This window comes from Lithobates pipiens, unplaced genomic scaffold (assembly GCF_037356315.1).
Source record: "Lithobates pipiens isolate NorthernLeopardFrog02 unplaced genomic scaffold, aLitPip1_a1.2 Scaffold_22, whole genome shotgun sequence".
In the NCBI taxonomy this organism is placed as follows: domain Eukaryota; kingdom Metazoa; phylum Chordata; class Amphibia; order Anura; family Ranidae; genus Lithobates; species Lithobates pipiens.
This window is the reverse complement of record NW_027507784.1, coordinates 326,237,331-326,251,137: the sequence shown is the minus strand read 5'-3', so window position 1 is coordinate 326,251,137 and position 13,807 is coordinate 326,237,331. Positions and strand designations below refer to the sequence as shown.

General features: G+C 39.6%; 1 protein-coding gene across 1 annotated transcript; it reads left to right on the top strand.

Annotated features, from left to right (window-relative positions):
• Positions 1–3,122: 3,122 nt before the first annotated feature.
• LOC143925553 (E3 ubiquitin/ISG15 ligase TRIM25-like) lies at positions 3,123–5,397 on the top strand. The gene has a single exon (XM_077450032.1). The coding sequence runs from the start codon at positions 3,208–3,210 to the stop codon at positions 4,777–4,779; it is 1,572 nt and encodes a 523-aa protein (XP_077306158.1). The 5' UTR covers positions 3,123–3,207; the 3' UTR covers positions 4,780–5,397.
• Positions 5,398–13,807: the final 8,410 nt, after the last annotated feature.

The window sequence follows — 13,807 nt, the reverse complement described above, 5'->3', positions numbered from 1 at the left end:
ACAGCCCCACACCATGATGTTCCCACCTCCAAACTTCACTATTGGTATGGGGGGTGTTATTGGGGTGATGTGCAATTTGACCTCCAAACATGGTGTGTATTACGGCATCCAAGGAGTTCAATTTTGGTCTCATATGACCAGACTATATTCTCCCCGTATTTCACAGGCTTGTCTAAATGTTGTGCAGCAAACTTTAAACAAGCTTCAGCATGCTTTCTCTTCAGCAATGGAGTCTTGTATGGTGAATGTGCATACAGGCCATGGCGGTTGAGTGGATTACTTATTGTTTTCTTTATGAAGCTCTCCACAATTGGTCCTTGGCTCTTGGACAACTCTTCTGATAATTCTTTTCACTCCTCTGTCAGAAATCTTGCGAGGAGCAGTTGGTCATGGCTGGTTTATTCAGAAGTTTACGAATCCTTCTGTAACCGATGCCATCGGTATGTTTTGCAGCAATAAGGTTGTGAAGGTCTTGAGATGTTCCTTGGGTGACACCTTGGTAACGAGGCACCTTATAGGCCATCAGTTGAGACTGAACAAGCCAATATTAATTTGCACTGACAAGGGGCAGGTTTGCTTTCTAAATTACTGATAGATTTCAGCTGGTGTCTTGGCTTTCCATGCCTTTTTACACCTCCCTTTCTTCAAGTATTCAATACTCTTTCCCTGTGCCATTCTATTTTATTACACAGAACTTAAATTTCTGAACGTATATGTTTTGGTTTCTTTGTATGTATGGATTGCATGGGTTGACATGTGGTCAATCGCACCTTTAGAAATATATTTACCTAGAAAAATGGTGACGTGTTCAATACTTTACTCAATGTATATATCTATATCAGTGATTTTTAACTTGTGATCTGTCCAACTTTTTCTGCTCATCAGATATCCCTATTATTAGTGTATTTTATGTGTGGCCCAAGACAGTTCCTCTTCTTCCAATGTGGCCCAGGAGGGTCAAAAGGTTGGACACCCCAGAGTTATGCCTAATACACAGAAAAACGGACGAATACCGGCGTGGAAGCAATCGAACGATAATCTGATCGTTAGTACACAGCTTTCGAGGGCTGATCACGACAGTTCATGAGAAATTATCCAAAGGGACACAAAACATTTTCTCATATAATAACAAAACAAATTATTTTCGTTTAAATCAAAACAAAAGATCAATACCGCGCATGTTTGGAAACTACAGAATACATTACAAAACAATCCAACACATTACACCACTTCCGAAGTTGTATTCTGTCGCATGAGAATTTTCGTTTAGTAACATCTTCATATTTGATATGAAACTAGCATACAAAAATGAAAAAAAATGAAATGGAGGATCATTCGTCCGATATTCTCATTGTGAGTACAAGGCTTTAAACTCTAGAGTTCCTGTATTAACCACTTCCAGACCAGCGATGTACCAATATGTCGCTGGACTTCAAGTGGTTACATCGGGATAACAGGCATCACCCCGGCGCCTTTTATTTAGAGCTGGCAGTTGGCTTTCTTGCAAATGCAATCCTAGCGGCTAACTAGCCGATCCCACCCTCCCACCACCTTCCATGGCTTGCTCAGGCTCTCACATCCTACTGGGAGACCTAAGTGACCAGCTGGTGCATCCGCCAGCTGATTGCACAGCCAAACAAAGCCGGGATCGGCTTTGATCGGCTCTCCGCTATGGTAGCCCGGAAGTAATGACCTGACATCACTTCCTATTTACTCGGATGTCAACGGCGCCATTTTTAAAAAGTATTTGAAAACACAGATCTTGCTGTTTTGAATGCTTCTAAGGGCAGAGGAGGGATTTGGGGTCTTATTGACCCCAGATCTCTCCATAAAGAGAACCTGTCACTGCCTGTTGCTGTCACAAGGATGTTTACATTCCTTGTGACAGAAATAAAAGTAATAAAAAATAAATGTAAAAAGCAACAGAGTATAAAAAAAAAAGAAAATTAATTCATAATTGAATTTTATTTTGCCCTCCATCCCCCTCGTGCGCAAAGGTGAATGTTGCATAGAGGTCCTGGATACATGCAGACAGCGATCATTCCCACACAAGTGAGGTATCGCCGTGGACGTCAAATCATGGGCAGCAATTCTAGCACTAGACCTCCTCTGTACATCTAAAGTGGTGACTAGGGATGAGCTCTGGCGTGTTCGCATGCTCCATGTGCAGAGCCCACGAGGAAGTCGGCGCAGCGCTGCGTCAATCACAGGCAGTGAGACATTGCCCAATCTCTGCAGCCGCACATCAGGGAAATGTCTCACTGCCTGTGATTAGCGCAGCGCTGCGCCGACTTCCTGGTGGGCTCTGCGCGTGGAGCATGCGAACACGCCTGAGCTCATCCTTAGTGGTAACCTATAAAAGCTTTTAAATCGTCACGTATGAATAGTAAAATGTACATCGTTTGTCACCGTTGCACGGGCATATGCAACTTTAAAGCAGAACATGTTTTGGTATCTTTTTACTTGACGTAACACCATGTTTTATATTTTACAAAAACATTCAAAAAACTGTATTAGTTCTCAAAAAATTGTGTTTGGAAAAATGGCTGCTCAAACAACGTGAGACATAAAAAATTGCAAAACCCACCAATTTATTCTCTAGGGCAGTGATGGCGAACCTTGGCACCCCAGATGTTTTGGAACTACATTTACCATGATGCTCATGCCCTCTGCAGTGTAGTTGAGCATCATGGGAAATGTAGTTCCAAGACATCTGGGGTGCCAAGGTTCGCCATCACTGCTCTAGGGCTTCTGCTAAAAAAAAAATACATACATAATTATTATTATATATGTATGTATGTATGTATATATATATATATATATATATATATATAAAGTTTGGGGGTTTTATGTCATTTTCTAGCAAAAAATATATATAATTTTTTTTTATTCCGCGTTGGCGCAAAAACCTGAAATGGAAAAACCATTAAGTGAACAAAAAAAAATACAGATTTTTATGTGTAAACAAAAAAATACCAGAAAAGGCCTGGTCCAGAATGGCTAGCAAGGTATAAAACTATCCGTCTTCAGCAGATAAAGGGTTACTAGAGAAGGGTGGATCTCACTTTACAGGGAATTCAGATCTCACTTTACATAACAAAGCTTCCAAAGAAAGTCTTTCTTCACCAAGGTATGAAGGTGATGAAGTGAGGCTGAAGTTCTCTCACAAGTGAATGTCCTTCTTGCAAGGACATTTTCATCTCTACAATGGCATCTGCTGACCTGAGAGAGGAGCTGAACTGCTCCATCTGCCTGAATCTTTATAAGGAGCCCATATCACTGAAATGTGGACATAACTTCTGCTGGGACTGTATTGTAACTGTGCTGGATAATCAGAAGGGTTCTGGAGAGTATTCCTGTCCGGAGTGCAGAGAGCAATATAAAGAGCGCCCTCCACTGGAGAAGAACCGGAAGCTGTGCAACATCGTGGAGTGTTTCAGATCCACCAACCAGGAAGAAAAAGAGGTCTTGTGTACGTACTGCGATTCTCCTACACCGGCTTCTAAAACATGTCTCCACTGTGAGGCCTCATTTTGTGATAAGCACTTGAGCAACCACAGTAAGTCGGTGCATCACATTTTAACTGAACCCACCACGTCATTTGGAGACAGAAAATGTTCCATACACCAGGAGGTCCTAAAATATTACTGCTCAGAGGACAGTGCCTGTATCTGTATGTCCTGCTGGGTGGCTGGAGACCACAGAGGACACCAGGTGGACCTTCTGAATGAGGCCTCTGAGAAGATAAAGGAGAATTTGAGAAAATCTACAAATGCATTGGACTTTGAGAAACAGGAGATCCAAAGTAGGATCCAAATTCTGGAAAACCACAGGACAGAAGAGAATGGAAAAACAATTGCCATTGTAAGGAGAGTCACGGAGATGTTTAGAGAAATCAGGAAACAACTGGAAGATGTGGAAAAGCGGGTCCTGCTGGAAACATGCAGGCAGAAGAAGCATATCTCACATACGGTCTCTTCTCTGATCCAGAAGTTGGAGCAACAGAAGGATGAACTGTCCAAGAAAATGAATCAAATGAAAGAACTGTGCAATATTGAAGATCCCTTAACTGTCTTGAAGAAAGCACCTAACAGAGGGGAGATTATTCCCGAGATTGTTGATACATCAGATGGTGAAACCAATGCTGGATGTATAACTGAGGGAACCATCTCAAAGATGTTACAAAGAGGACTATGCAACTTTACTCACAATCTGAAGGATTTGATGATGAAAAGAAACTTTTCAGTGATGGAGAAATCCGATATTTTATTGGACATAAATACGGCTCATGAAAACCTGATATTATCAAAAAAACGGAAGAGAGTTTCTCATACCGACGTCAGTGTAAACAGGCCGGATGGCCCTAAAAGGTTTAAATGCTGCCAGGTATTAAGCATCCAAAACTTTGCATCCGGGACACATTATTGGGAGGTGGATGTGAGTGAAGCTGAGGAATGGCTAATAGGGGTTGCCTGTGAAAGCATGGAGAGGAAGATTGCAGGAGATGAATCATTTATTGGCTGCAATGAGAAATCATGGAGTCTGATTCAAAGAACTTCAGGTATTCAAGTCAGGCACAAGAACATTTCTACAAACATAGACTCCAAATCTTTAATAAAAACTGTCGGGATTCATCTGGAGTATGAGGCTGGCCATTTGTCCTTCTACCAGCTGTGTGACCCCGTCAGGCACCTCTACACCTTCTCCACCACCTTCACCGAGCCCCTCCATGCTGCTTTCTATGTTTTTCCAAAAGGCTCCATCAGAATTATAAAGTAATTACTATAATAGAGTTAAAAAGTGAAATTTTTTATTGCATTTAAATATATACATATCATTTTTATTATTAACTTTATTGAAAGTGTATGTAGAGGCCAAAGTATTTTTCTTCCAGTTTTGGATAGAGTAGGAAAAGATTAGAGCCCTTGACAAATTGTATTGCTGTCTGTATCTCAACTAGAGTAATTCTATCTTTCTATTTGTCTTGGTGACTGTGATAGAAGGTGATGGGAAATCCTAAATGTTAAAGTTGTCACCAGACCAAGAGATGAAGGCAAATCTTTTACCTGTTCTGGTGACAACTGCGTGAAATTTTGCTCACTTTGGAGAGATTTCCTTTCACTTCCTGTTGCACCTCCATCCAAAACTAACAAAATAATTTTAGCTTTAAATATGTTTAAGGCCAGCTATACATGGTTCAAAACTCGGCTGGTCCAGCAGGAACCTGCCGAGATTTGGACCATGTATGGGCAGGCTGAATGTACCAAGGTGACCGATCGATCAACTTTGGTATAACCAGCTTGCCAGATTCACTTTCGATTATTGCAAGTGGCTGCTATAGCCGCTAGTGATAATCACTGTCTCCCCGTCTTACGCTAAGAGAAGACTATGTCTCAGCAGGAGGGATTTCCCCGTTACGCCGGGTATGGCCAGCCTAGCCAATATAATACTTGTGAAAATCAATGTTTAACCCAGTTATTCTCAACCAGGGTTCCTCCAGAGGTTGCTAGGGGTTCCTTCAGCATTGGGCCATTTCCGCCTCCCAAATAAGCTCCCACCAACACCATTGATCTTTTTAGCTATCTGTAAGGGGGGTAATTCTTCCCAATGACCACAAGTGTAATAAGGACCATTTTTGCCACTGACCATCACACTAATGTATCACAAGTTGTAGATTTCTAATTTTTATCAGGGGTTCCCCGGGACTGGAGAACTAGTTCAAGGGTTCCTCTGTGTTGAAAAGGTTGAGAAAGGCTGGGTTAACCTTTCCGCACTCCATCCTAAACTAACAGGAAAAAAAGTTTTGGGCTGTAAAGACACTTTCATCATTATCATGGTTAAGAAAATTTAGCATTGACCATATGTTTCCCTTATTTTTGTATTTTATAATCCTTTTATATTTGAATAATGTTGTTTCCAATGATTATAAATGCTCTGTGTGTTTCTTTTTCGTATTAATATTTTTTGCTGATCCTTCTGCCAATAAACCTTTGTGCTTAGAGGTGTTTGTCTCGTTACCTGTACAACGTTACCATTGTATATTCTCAAACATGATGGTTTGCCTAAAAGTAATGTTGGAAGGTGACACATATTTCAGTTAAATTGTATCTCTAGTCATCTTTTATTTTTTTTGGATAACTTAAGGAATGGCTAAAACACATTAGGTTTTTTTGTTGTTGTTATCTTAGACTGGCAATTGACGAGTTAGGGTTTTTTCATTCAACTAGTGGTTTACTTAAAAAAAAAAAAAAATACAAAAAAAAACCTGACACAATTTCCCTATTCGCACTTTCATTGTGGATAGAGGAATCCTCCCCGCTGTGTCTCTGTATTCTGACAGTGGGTAGACTTCTCCACCATCAAAATACACAGATCAGAACTGCAGTCTATTGCCTGTGGTGCTGGTTGAGTGGCAAATTTCCAACAGGGTGGTTGAACAGAAGTCGATCAGCAGATCGACTTCTGTTTAACCCCAGTTGCCATGCATGGATTGAAGTTTAAACACAAAATTCCACGCTTGGGTATAAGTATAGCTGCAGCCTCCCCGAGCAAAGACGCCACAAAGCGGTGCCCAAAAAACAAATAATCACAAAAAGGGGAAAATGGCGCTGCTAAAAAGAATGTGAAATTGGCATGTGTATTACCTAACCGTGTTGAGTTTAAAAATGGGTGTGTAATGGTATAAAGTCTATATGGGACAACAAAAAAAATATATGAAGGTGAGTCCCTATATACTATAATATAGTACATCATATCCAAAATACAAGAGTGAAAATTAAAACTATTTACATCAAAGAAGTGTAAGTGTCTACCATATGACTAATGGCTACTAGCAAATGCTATTGCCATATTGGAAAAAATATATATGACAAAGTGAACCACTGATAAACAAATGAATAAAAAAAATAATATAATAATAAGTGAGAAAAAAAAACTGTGTGGCAAATAGAAAGCGTGTGTGCAAACATAGCAAATAAAAAAAGTGTATATATACATATATACACACACACACACACACACGTGTGATGAATACTCAGTCCATGTGAGAAAAAAGAGAGTCTCTCAATATTAAATATCTAATATTCCCAGAAAAGTGACTTGTGCTGGTTTTCAGGTGATACAACTTTATCTTGACTTCTGAGCAGCAAATAAGGTGACTTCTCGTGCTCCCCCTTAGGGATATGCACTCACCAGAAGCCCTCACTCCTGCAGGGGTAAAGAGCATTTAGTACGATCTCCAATCCTGGTGTCCCATGGATTGAAGTTTGGCCAGTCCCTGCTAACCTGGCTGAATCCCAATCCATGAATTTTTTTTTTTTTTAACAAAAGTGAACTTTATTTGAACAAAGAAGAATAAACAGGTCAGCTTAAGACATACATTCCGTCAAGAAAAAGGGAAATATCCATATACATACACCAAACAGGTCACTTATCACAAAATAAAGGATATACTTCAGATCTGTGCATAGAATTAACCATTCTCCTACACCAAAGTGAGCGGCGTTTGGTAGGGGGAAAAAAGGGGGGGGGGGAAAGGGGATGTACCAGGTCCCGGAGGCATAGGGGGGCAGGAGTGGAAAGAAGAGGGAGCGCGGGGGAGCCAGGAAAGCAGGGGAGGGCCCGGGTAAACCATGGGCCCAGCCAATGAAAAAGAGGGGGGGAGAGGGGGGGGGGAGAAGAAAGACCAAAAAAGAAAAATAAATAAATAAACACAAAAAAGGGGGGGGCCCCCAATCCATGAATTAGTTCCGTTGGCGATATTCAATTACATATCAGAAGATGTAAACATCTTTAGGAAATGGTTAGAACATTACAGTATAATATACACTATATCAGGTTATTTTATGCTGTTGTACAACATGTTGCAAGGTGTGAACACCCTGCTCTATTTAACATAATCCAATCCCAGAAAGTGTGGGTCAGGTATTGCTGCTACAGCTCTAGTACATGGCTGAAGACGTGAATTGCTTTTCAAATTTCAGATTCGTATTTGGTGACAGGTGATATGAAAGGTCTCTTTACACCTTTGTTGTAAATGTCTTGGTAGACGGTCTAATCTAATTGTCTGTGTCCATAATGTTCCTTATCTGTTATAAATGGCTTTCCTGCAACAAAAGAAAATTGCTAGATTCCCCTATCAACACTGACTGTGTTAATGGGGAAATCCCTCCCGCAGGGCCAATGGAGCCTCCATGGGTGGGGGAGAAGCCATGACCAATCGGAGAACACAGTAATCCCACTGGCTGGTTGTACCCAAGTTGATCAATCGATCAAATGGGTACGTTCAGCCTGCCCATACATGGTCCGAACCTCAGACGGTTCTTGCTGCAGTGGCCGAAATTCTAACCATCTATGGCCAACTTAAGATAGCATTATATTCCGTGACAGGTCGTTTCAAAGGTCTCCATCTGGTTTTTCCAGTTTGACATAGAGCCATAGAAGGTCTAATGCCCTGTACATACGATCGGACATTCCGACAACAAAATCCCATGTTTTTTTCCAATGGATGTTGGCTCAAACTTGTCTTGCATACACACGGGCACACAAAGATGGTCAGAAATTCCAAATGTCAAGAACGCGGTGACGTACAACACGTACGACAAGCCGAGAAAAATGAAGTTCAATAGCCAGTGCGGCTCTTCTGCTTGATTCCGAGCATGCGTGGCACTTTGTGCATCGGAATTGTGTACACACGTGATCGGAACTTACGCAAACGGATTTGGTTGTCAGAAAATTTAAGAACCAGATCTCAAATTTTGTGCGACGGAAATTCCAATGGAAACTGTCCAATGGAGCCTACACACGGTTGGAATTTCTGACAACAAGCTCCGATCCCACATTTGCCGTTGGAAAGTCCGACCGTATGTACGCGGCATTATTCTCAAATCCTGCTGAGAAGTTGTTTTCTCTTTTCATGTACCACTCACTGTCTGTCTTTAAAAGAATATTCTTTCTCTTTAAGCTCCCTGGTGGTATTCCCGAGCCAGACTCCTTATTGCATCACTAGATCCATGTAGGGGTTTACTTACCTTGTCCCCTGGATCCAGCAATGTCTCCCCGATGTGATCAGCGAGCTGTCCTCCGCTCGATCTGTCACATCGCCGGGCTCCATTCCCTGCGAGCGTTGCGGCACACGGGGACGGAGTTCAAATTCAAAAAGTTAAATACACAGTATAGATACAGTACTGTAATCTGTAAGATTACAGTATACTGTATCAAATAATTACACATCCCCTTTGTCCTTAGTGGTTTGTCCAGTGTCCTGCATGTAGTTTTATATTATAAATACTGTTCTTTATGCCAGGAAACTGGAGTTTGCCAATAGCAACCCAAAATGTCAGTTTACATCAAAAGTGGTTATAGACCAGCTAGAAAACAGCAATAATAAATTAGAATCACCTCGCAGAATTGAGCGATAGCGATTTGTGGGGAAATTTATCATCAAACACTAAAAGTAATGACAGCAACAATTCTGCAACTCAGCATATTTCAGTGTTTTTGATTTGATTACATTATTGAATAATTTTTATTATTATTATATTATTATTTGGTATAATTATTTATTTTAATAATATATATATATATATATATATATATATATATATATATATATATATATATATATAATTTATGATTTCATATTTCAAATTTTATCATACCCGGGATGTCTACTAGACTCTTGTTTGGACAGATTTAAGTGAATTATTTCTAAGAATTACAGGCCTACAATATAAAACGCCAAATTTCCATGCAAAATAATGGTACCGCTTTCAGCACATAAAATCTGAAATAATCGTACCGCCAGGGGAGGTTAAGAAGGTCTATGTAAACCCGAAACCTTTTTTTTTTTTTTTTTTTTTTTTTTAGTACCATATACAGTTTTCTTAAAGTATATCTGTAGGCAAAATCTTTTGGGCCGGGAAGATTTTGATCCTCTATGAAGTTTTTATTGAGGTCTGTGTCCCCACTTCATTCTTTTTTTTATTTGTCCTGGAAATCGTTGTCACCGAGAAAGAAAGTGATGGGGAAGTCCAAAATTTTAGAGTTGTCCCCAGAACAAGAGGTGAGGGAAGATGTTCCAGGGACAACTAGCAATTAGGAGAATTCCAATCACTTTGTAAGATTTCCTCTAAATTCCCGTTGCCTCTCTGGAACAGGGAGTGAAAACAAAATGTGGTGCACAGACAGAAATAAAATAACCCGGCAGGGGTTTTAACCCTTCCCCACTCAAAAAATTGTGGCTATTCGTAAAATTTAAGGGAATATTTATTTTGTGAATCTATTGAAATGCTTCTTGCTTGGAGATCCTGATGATAATATCACTTCCTGTTGTAGGCTAAAGCCCTGTGCACACGGGCCGAATTTTGGGAGAAAATGGGAGCTTAAAAAAAAAAAGCAGACATTTGGCTGCCTTCTGTCAGACGTGGCTGACTCCCAATCAGCACTCTCAGCCAATGGCTCAGTTCTGGTGGGGGGGGGGGGGTCATCCCCCTGTCAGAACAAAACAGCTTATTGGAGGAGTTTGCTGAATTAGCCTTGCATAGTTAGTGTGTACCCTGTTTAAAAATGCTAAGGCAGGCCATACACAATTTTCTTTCCTTCAAACAATTGCTAGATTTCCCCATCAACACAGTTAGGCCTGATTCACACCTATACATTTTTTGTGCTTTTTGCAGATTTGCACTACAGCCTATTTACCATGGTTTCCTATGGAACACGTCTGTAGTGCAAATCTTAAAAATTCAAAAAGCACTAAACATGCCTAGGTGTGAATCCAGCCTTAGTGTAGATGGGGGGATACCTCCTGGAGCGTGGGAGAATGGGGAGCCTTCTCCACCAACAAAATACAATGATCACTGCTGAAGGCTTATAGACTGATTGAAATTCAGCTGGTTCTTGTTGAACTGGCCAGATTTTGATCAGTCTATAGCCAGCTTAAGACTGCAAGGCAGGGGTAGGTGACCTCGGCAATCCAGAAAAGGAAAGATGACGCAAGAGTAAGGGCAAATACAGCGTTATAAAAAGAAAATGCTAAAATGAACATACTAAAACACACACTGCACATGAGGTCTAAAAAATGTCAATAAATGGGCATAAGTGATGGCAATGTTAGTAGTGATGGTGACAATGGATCAGTATGGAGTAGAGTACTGGTAAGAAACTAAAGTCCGTTGATGGGTAAAGGAATAAACACAGCACTGGTGGCAGCTCCCTTAAGAGCGAAGCAGACTATGGAAAGCAAGGTAAAAAACAAGGTGTGCCAACTAAGTGCAGTATATTAGAACAAACCATTAAAATATACTGAATTTAGTTGGCACACCTTGTTTTTTAACATCGGCACTCCAGTTGTGGTGAAACCACAAATCCCATCATGCCTCTGCCTCTAGGAGCCATGCCTGTGATTATCAGGGTCTTGCAATGTCTCATGGGACTTGTAGTTTCACTACAGCTGGAGGGCCGAGTTTGCCTACCCCTGCTGTAAGGTAAGGAAGGTGCTTATGGAGATCCCGACCCCTTACCATGTGATCAGCTGTCAGCAGATGACAGCTGATCACGTGATGTAAACAGAAGATCAGTAATCATTTTTTTTTTTTCTTCTCACGCTGACAGTGTGAGGAGAAAAAAAAAAGCCAATCACCGCTTCTGTTTGAAGGGACATCGGTCCTGAAGAGGAAGAGCCTCATATGTGCCCACCAGTACTGCGTGCTAGTGCCACAAATCAGTGCTCACAGTGTCACGAATCAGTGCCTGCAATCAGTGCCACCTATCAATGCCCACCAGTGGTGCCAATCAGTGCCACCTAGCAGTGCTGCCTATCATTGTCACCTGCCAGTGCCGATCAGTGCCACCTATTAGTGCCCATCAGTGTCACCTTATCAGTGCAGTCTATCAGTGCCCATCAGTGTAGCCTCATCAGCGTACATCAATGAAGGAGAAAAAATACCTGTCTGCAAAATTTATTAACAAAATATAAAACAGTTTTGTATTTTTTTTTTTATTCTGTATTTAAATTTTTTTAACAAAAAATAAAAAACCCAGAGGTGATCAAATACCACCAAAAGGTTGTGCACATTGTTGTATGACTGCGCAATTGTCATTCAAAGTGTGACAGCGTTAAAGCTGAAAATTGGTCTGGGCAGGAGGGGGGTTTAGGTGCCCAGTAAGCAAGACAGCAAACAGTTCAATATTACATCATACACACAAGCTTCTTATATATATATATATATATATATATATATATATATATATATATATATATATATATATATATATATATATATATATATATATACACATACATATAATCTCCCAGTCTAGATTCATATATTTGTGTAATGTAGACAAGTAGGAATGGCCACATGACAAGCTAAAGTACGTGTTTTTGCACTTGTAGCCAGTGGCTGGAGGCATATTTTTCAAAGATAATTTTATAGGTTTTATAACATGGCTCATGTATTCTGTAAATAAAAAATAAAAAAATTATAATATATATATTTATTTATTTTTTTATTATAATATAGCTTATTGGTACAATTTGTAAAAAATTCTGCTATAAGGTTTTCTGCAGAAAAAAAAAATGACTAAGAGACGGGGCGAGGTCCCAGCGCATTGTTTGGCCTCCAGCTGGGACGTAGTGTTTGTGTCAGGTTGACTTGAATGGAGTCCAATCAAAAAGCCAATGACCCCACCCCACCACCTTCCAACTAGAGAAAAGGGACATTTAGAATCCATGCAATGTAAACAATAGAGGACAATACAGACCATGTGGTTGTAAGTCATTTTCAGTACAGATATGGTAATATTTTAGTGATATGGTAACAATACGGAGTGAAAACAAAATCCTAACCCAAACATACAGCGATGTTTTTTATTTGAATGCTAAGAGAAAGGTAATTTGGTAATAAGTAACATGTATAGCCCAAACTCTCTCTTTAAATTTGCATAGAGTAGGGAAGGGCTCGACCCAATGTCATGTTTTTATTGCTAAAATAAATATCCGCACCACAAAGAGATGTATGAAAGATGAAACACAACTTTATTATAAATCACAAAACACTTATGATTATAAAATATCCCACAAATACAACCCAGAATAAAAATACTTAAAATATTTAACACCTTCCCCACAAAAAATAAAAATCTGTACACCAGTCCTTATGGAATAATACCACCTAGCAGGGAACTCAAGTTGATCCATTAGTGAAACCAACCCAGGCCAGGAAACGTAATGTACATAAAGTCTATAATGTAACCAAACAAATATAACACATGTAACATGGAAACATGAAAAGTAAATGCAAAAAGTTAAAAAAAAATTTTTTTTTTTATGTAAACAGGAGTTCTCCATTTAACTTGTCTTGTCTTGCACACCTCCCAAATCCTTACATACCAAATTATGAAAAAAAATTGAAGAAGTGAACGTGCTTTTGCAAACCACTGAGAATAGTTGAGGTATCAATTTATTGTGAAAAGTAAGAAATGTGCCAAAAAAAAATAAAATAAAAAAAAAGCTCCAAGAATTTTTTTAAAATCTATACATTAAGGTTGCATTTTCACTTTCCTCTTTATTGTGGCCTGTGAAGTCCTGATGCTTTTTTTTCTTCGGTCTTTCTCAACCACTTTTACACAACTCAGCCATAATAAGAATTATTTGTACAAAAGTTAAACAAAAAATTGAATTCAAAAGTCATAAAACATACATTTGAACTTCACTTATGCCATTTTTGTACGTTTATTTTTACCACTATTATATCAAATTAAGCATCAGTACCGAAAGAAGGAGACAGGCTATTAATTAAACCACGAC

Bases quoted from the DNA above. Each gene is read 5' to 3' on its own strand.
- LOC143925553 (XM_077450032.1), top strand. From the start codon at position 3,208: ATGGCATCTGCTGACCTGAGAGAGGAGCTGAACTGCTCCATCTGCCTG.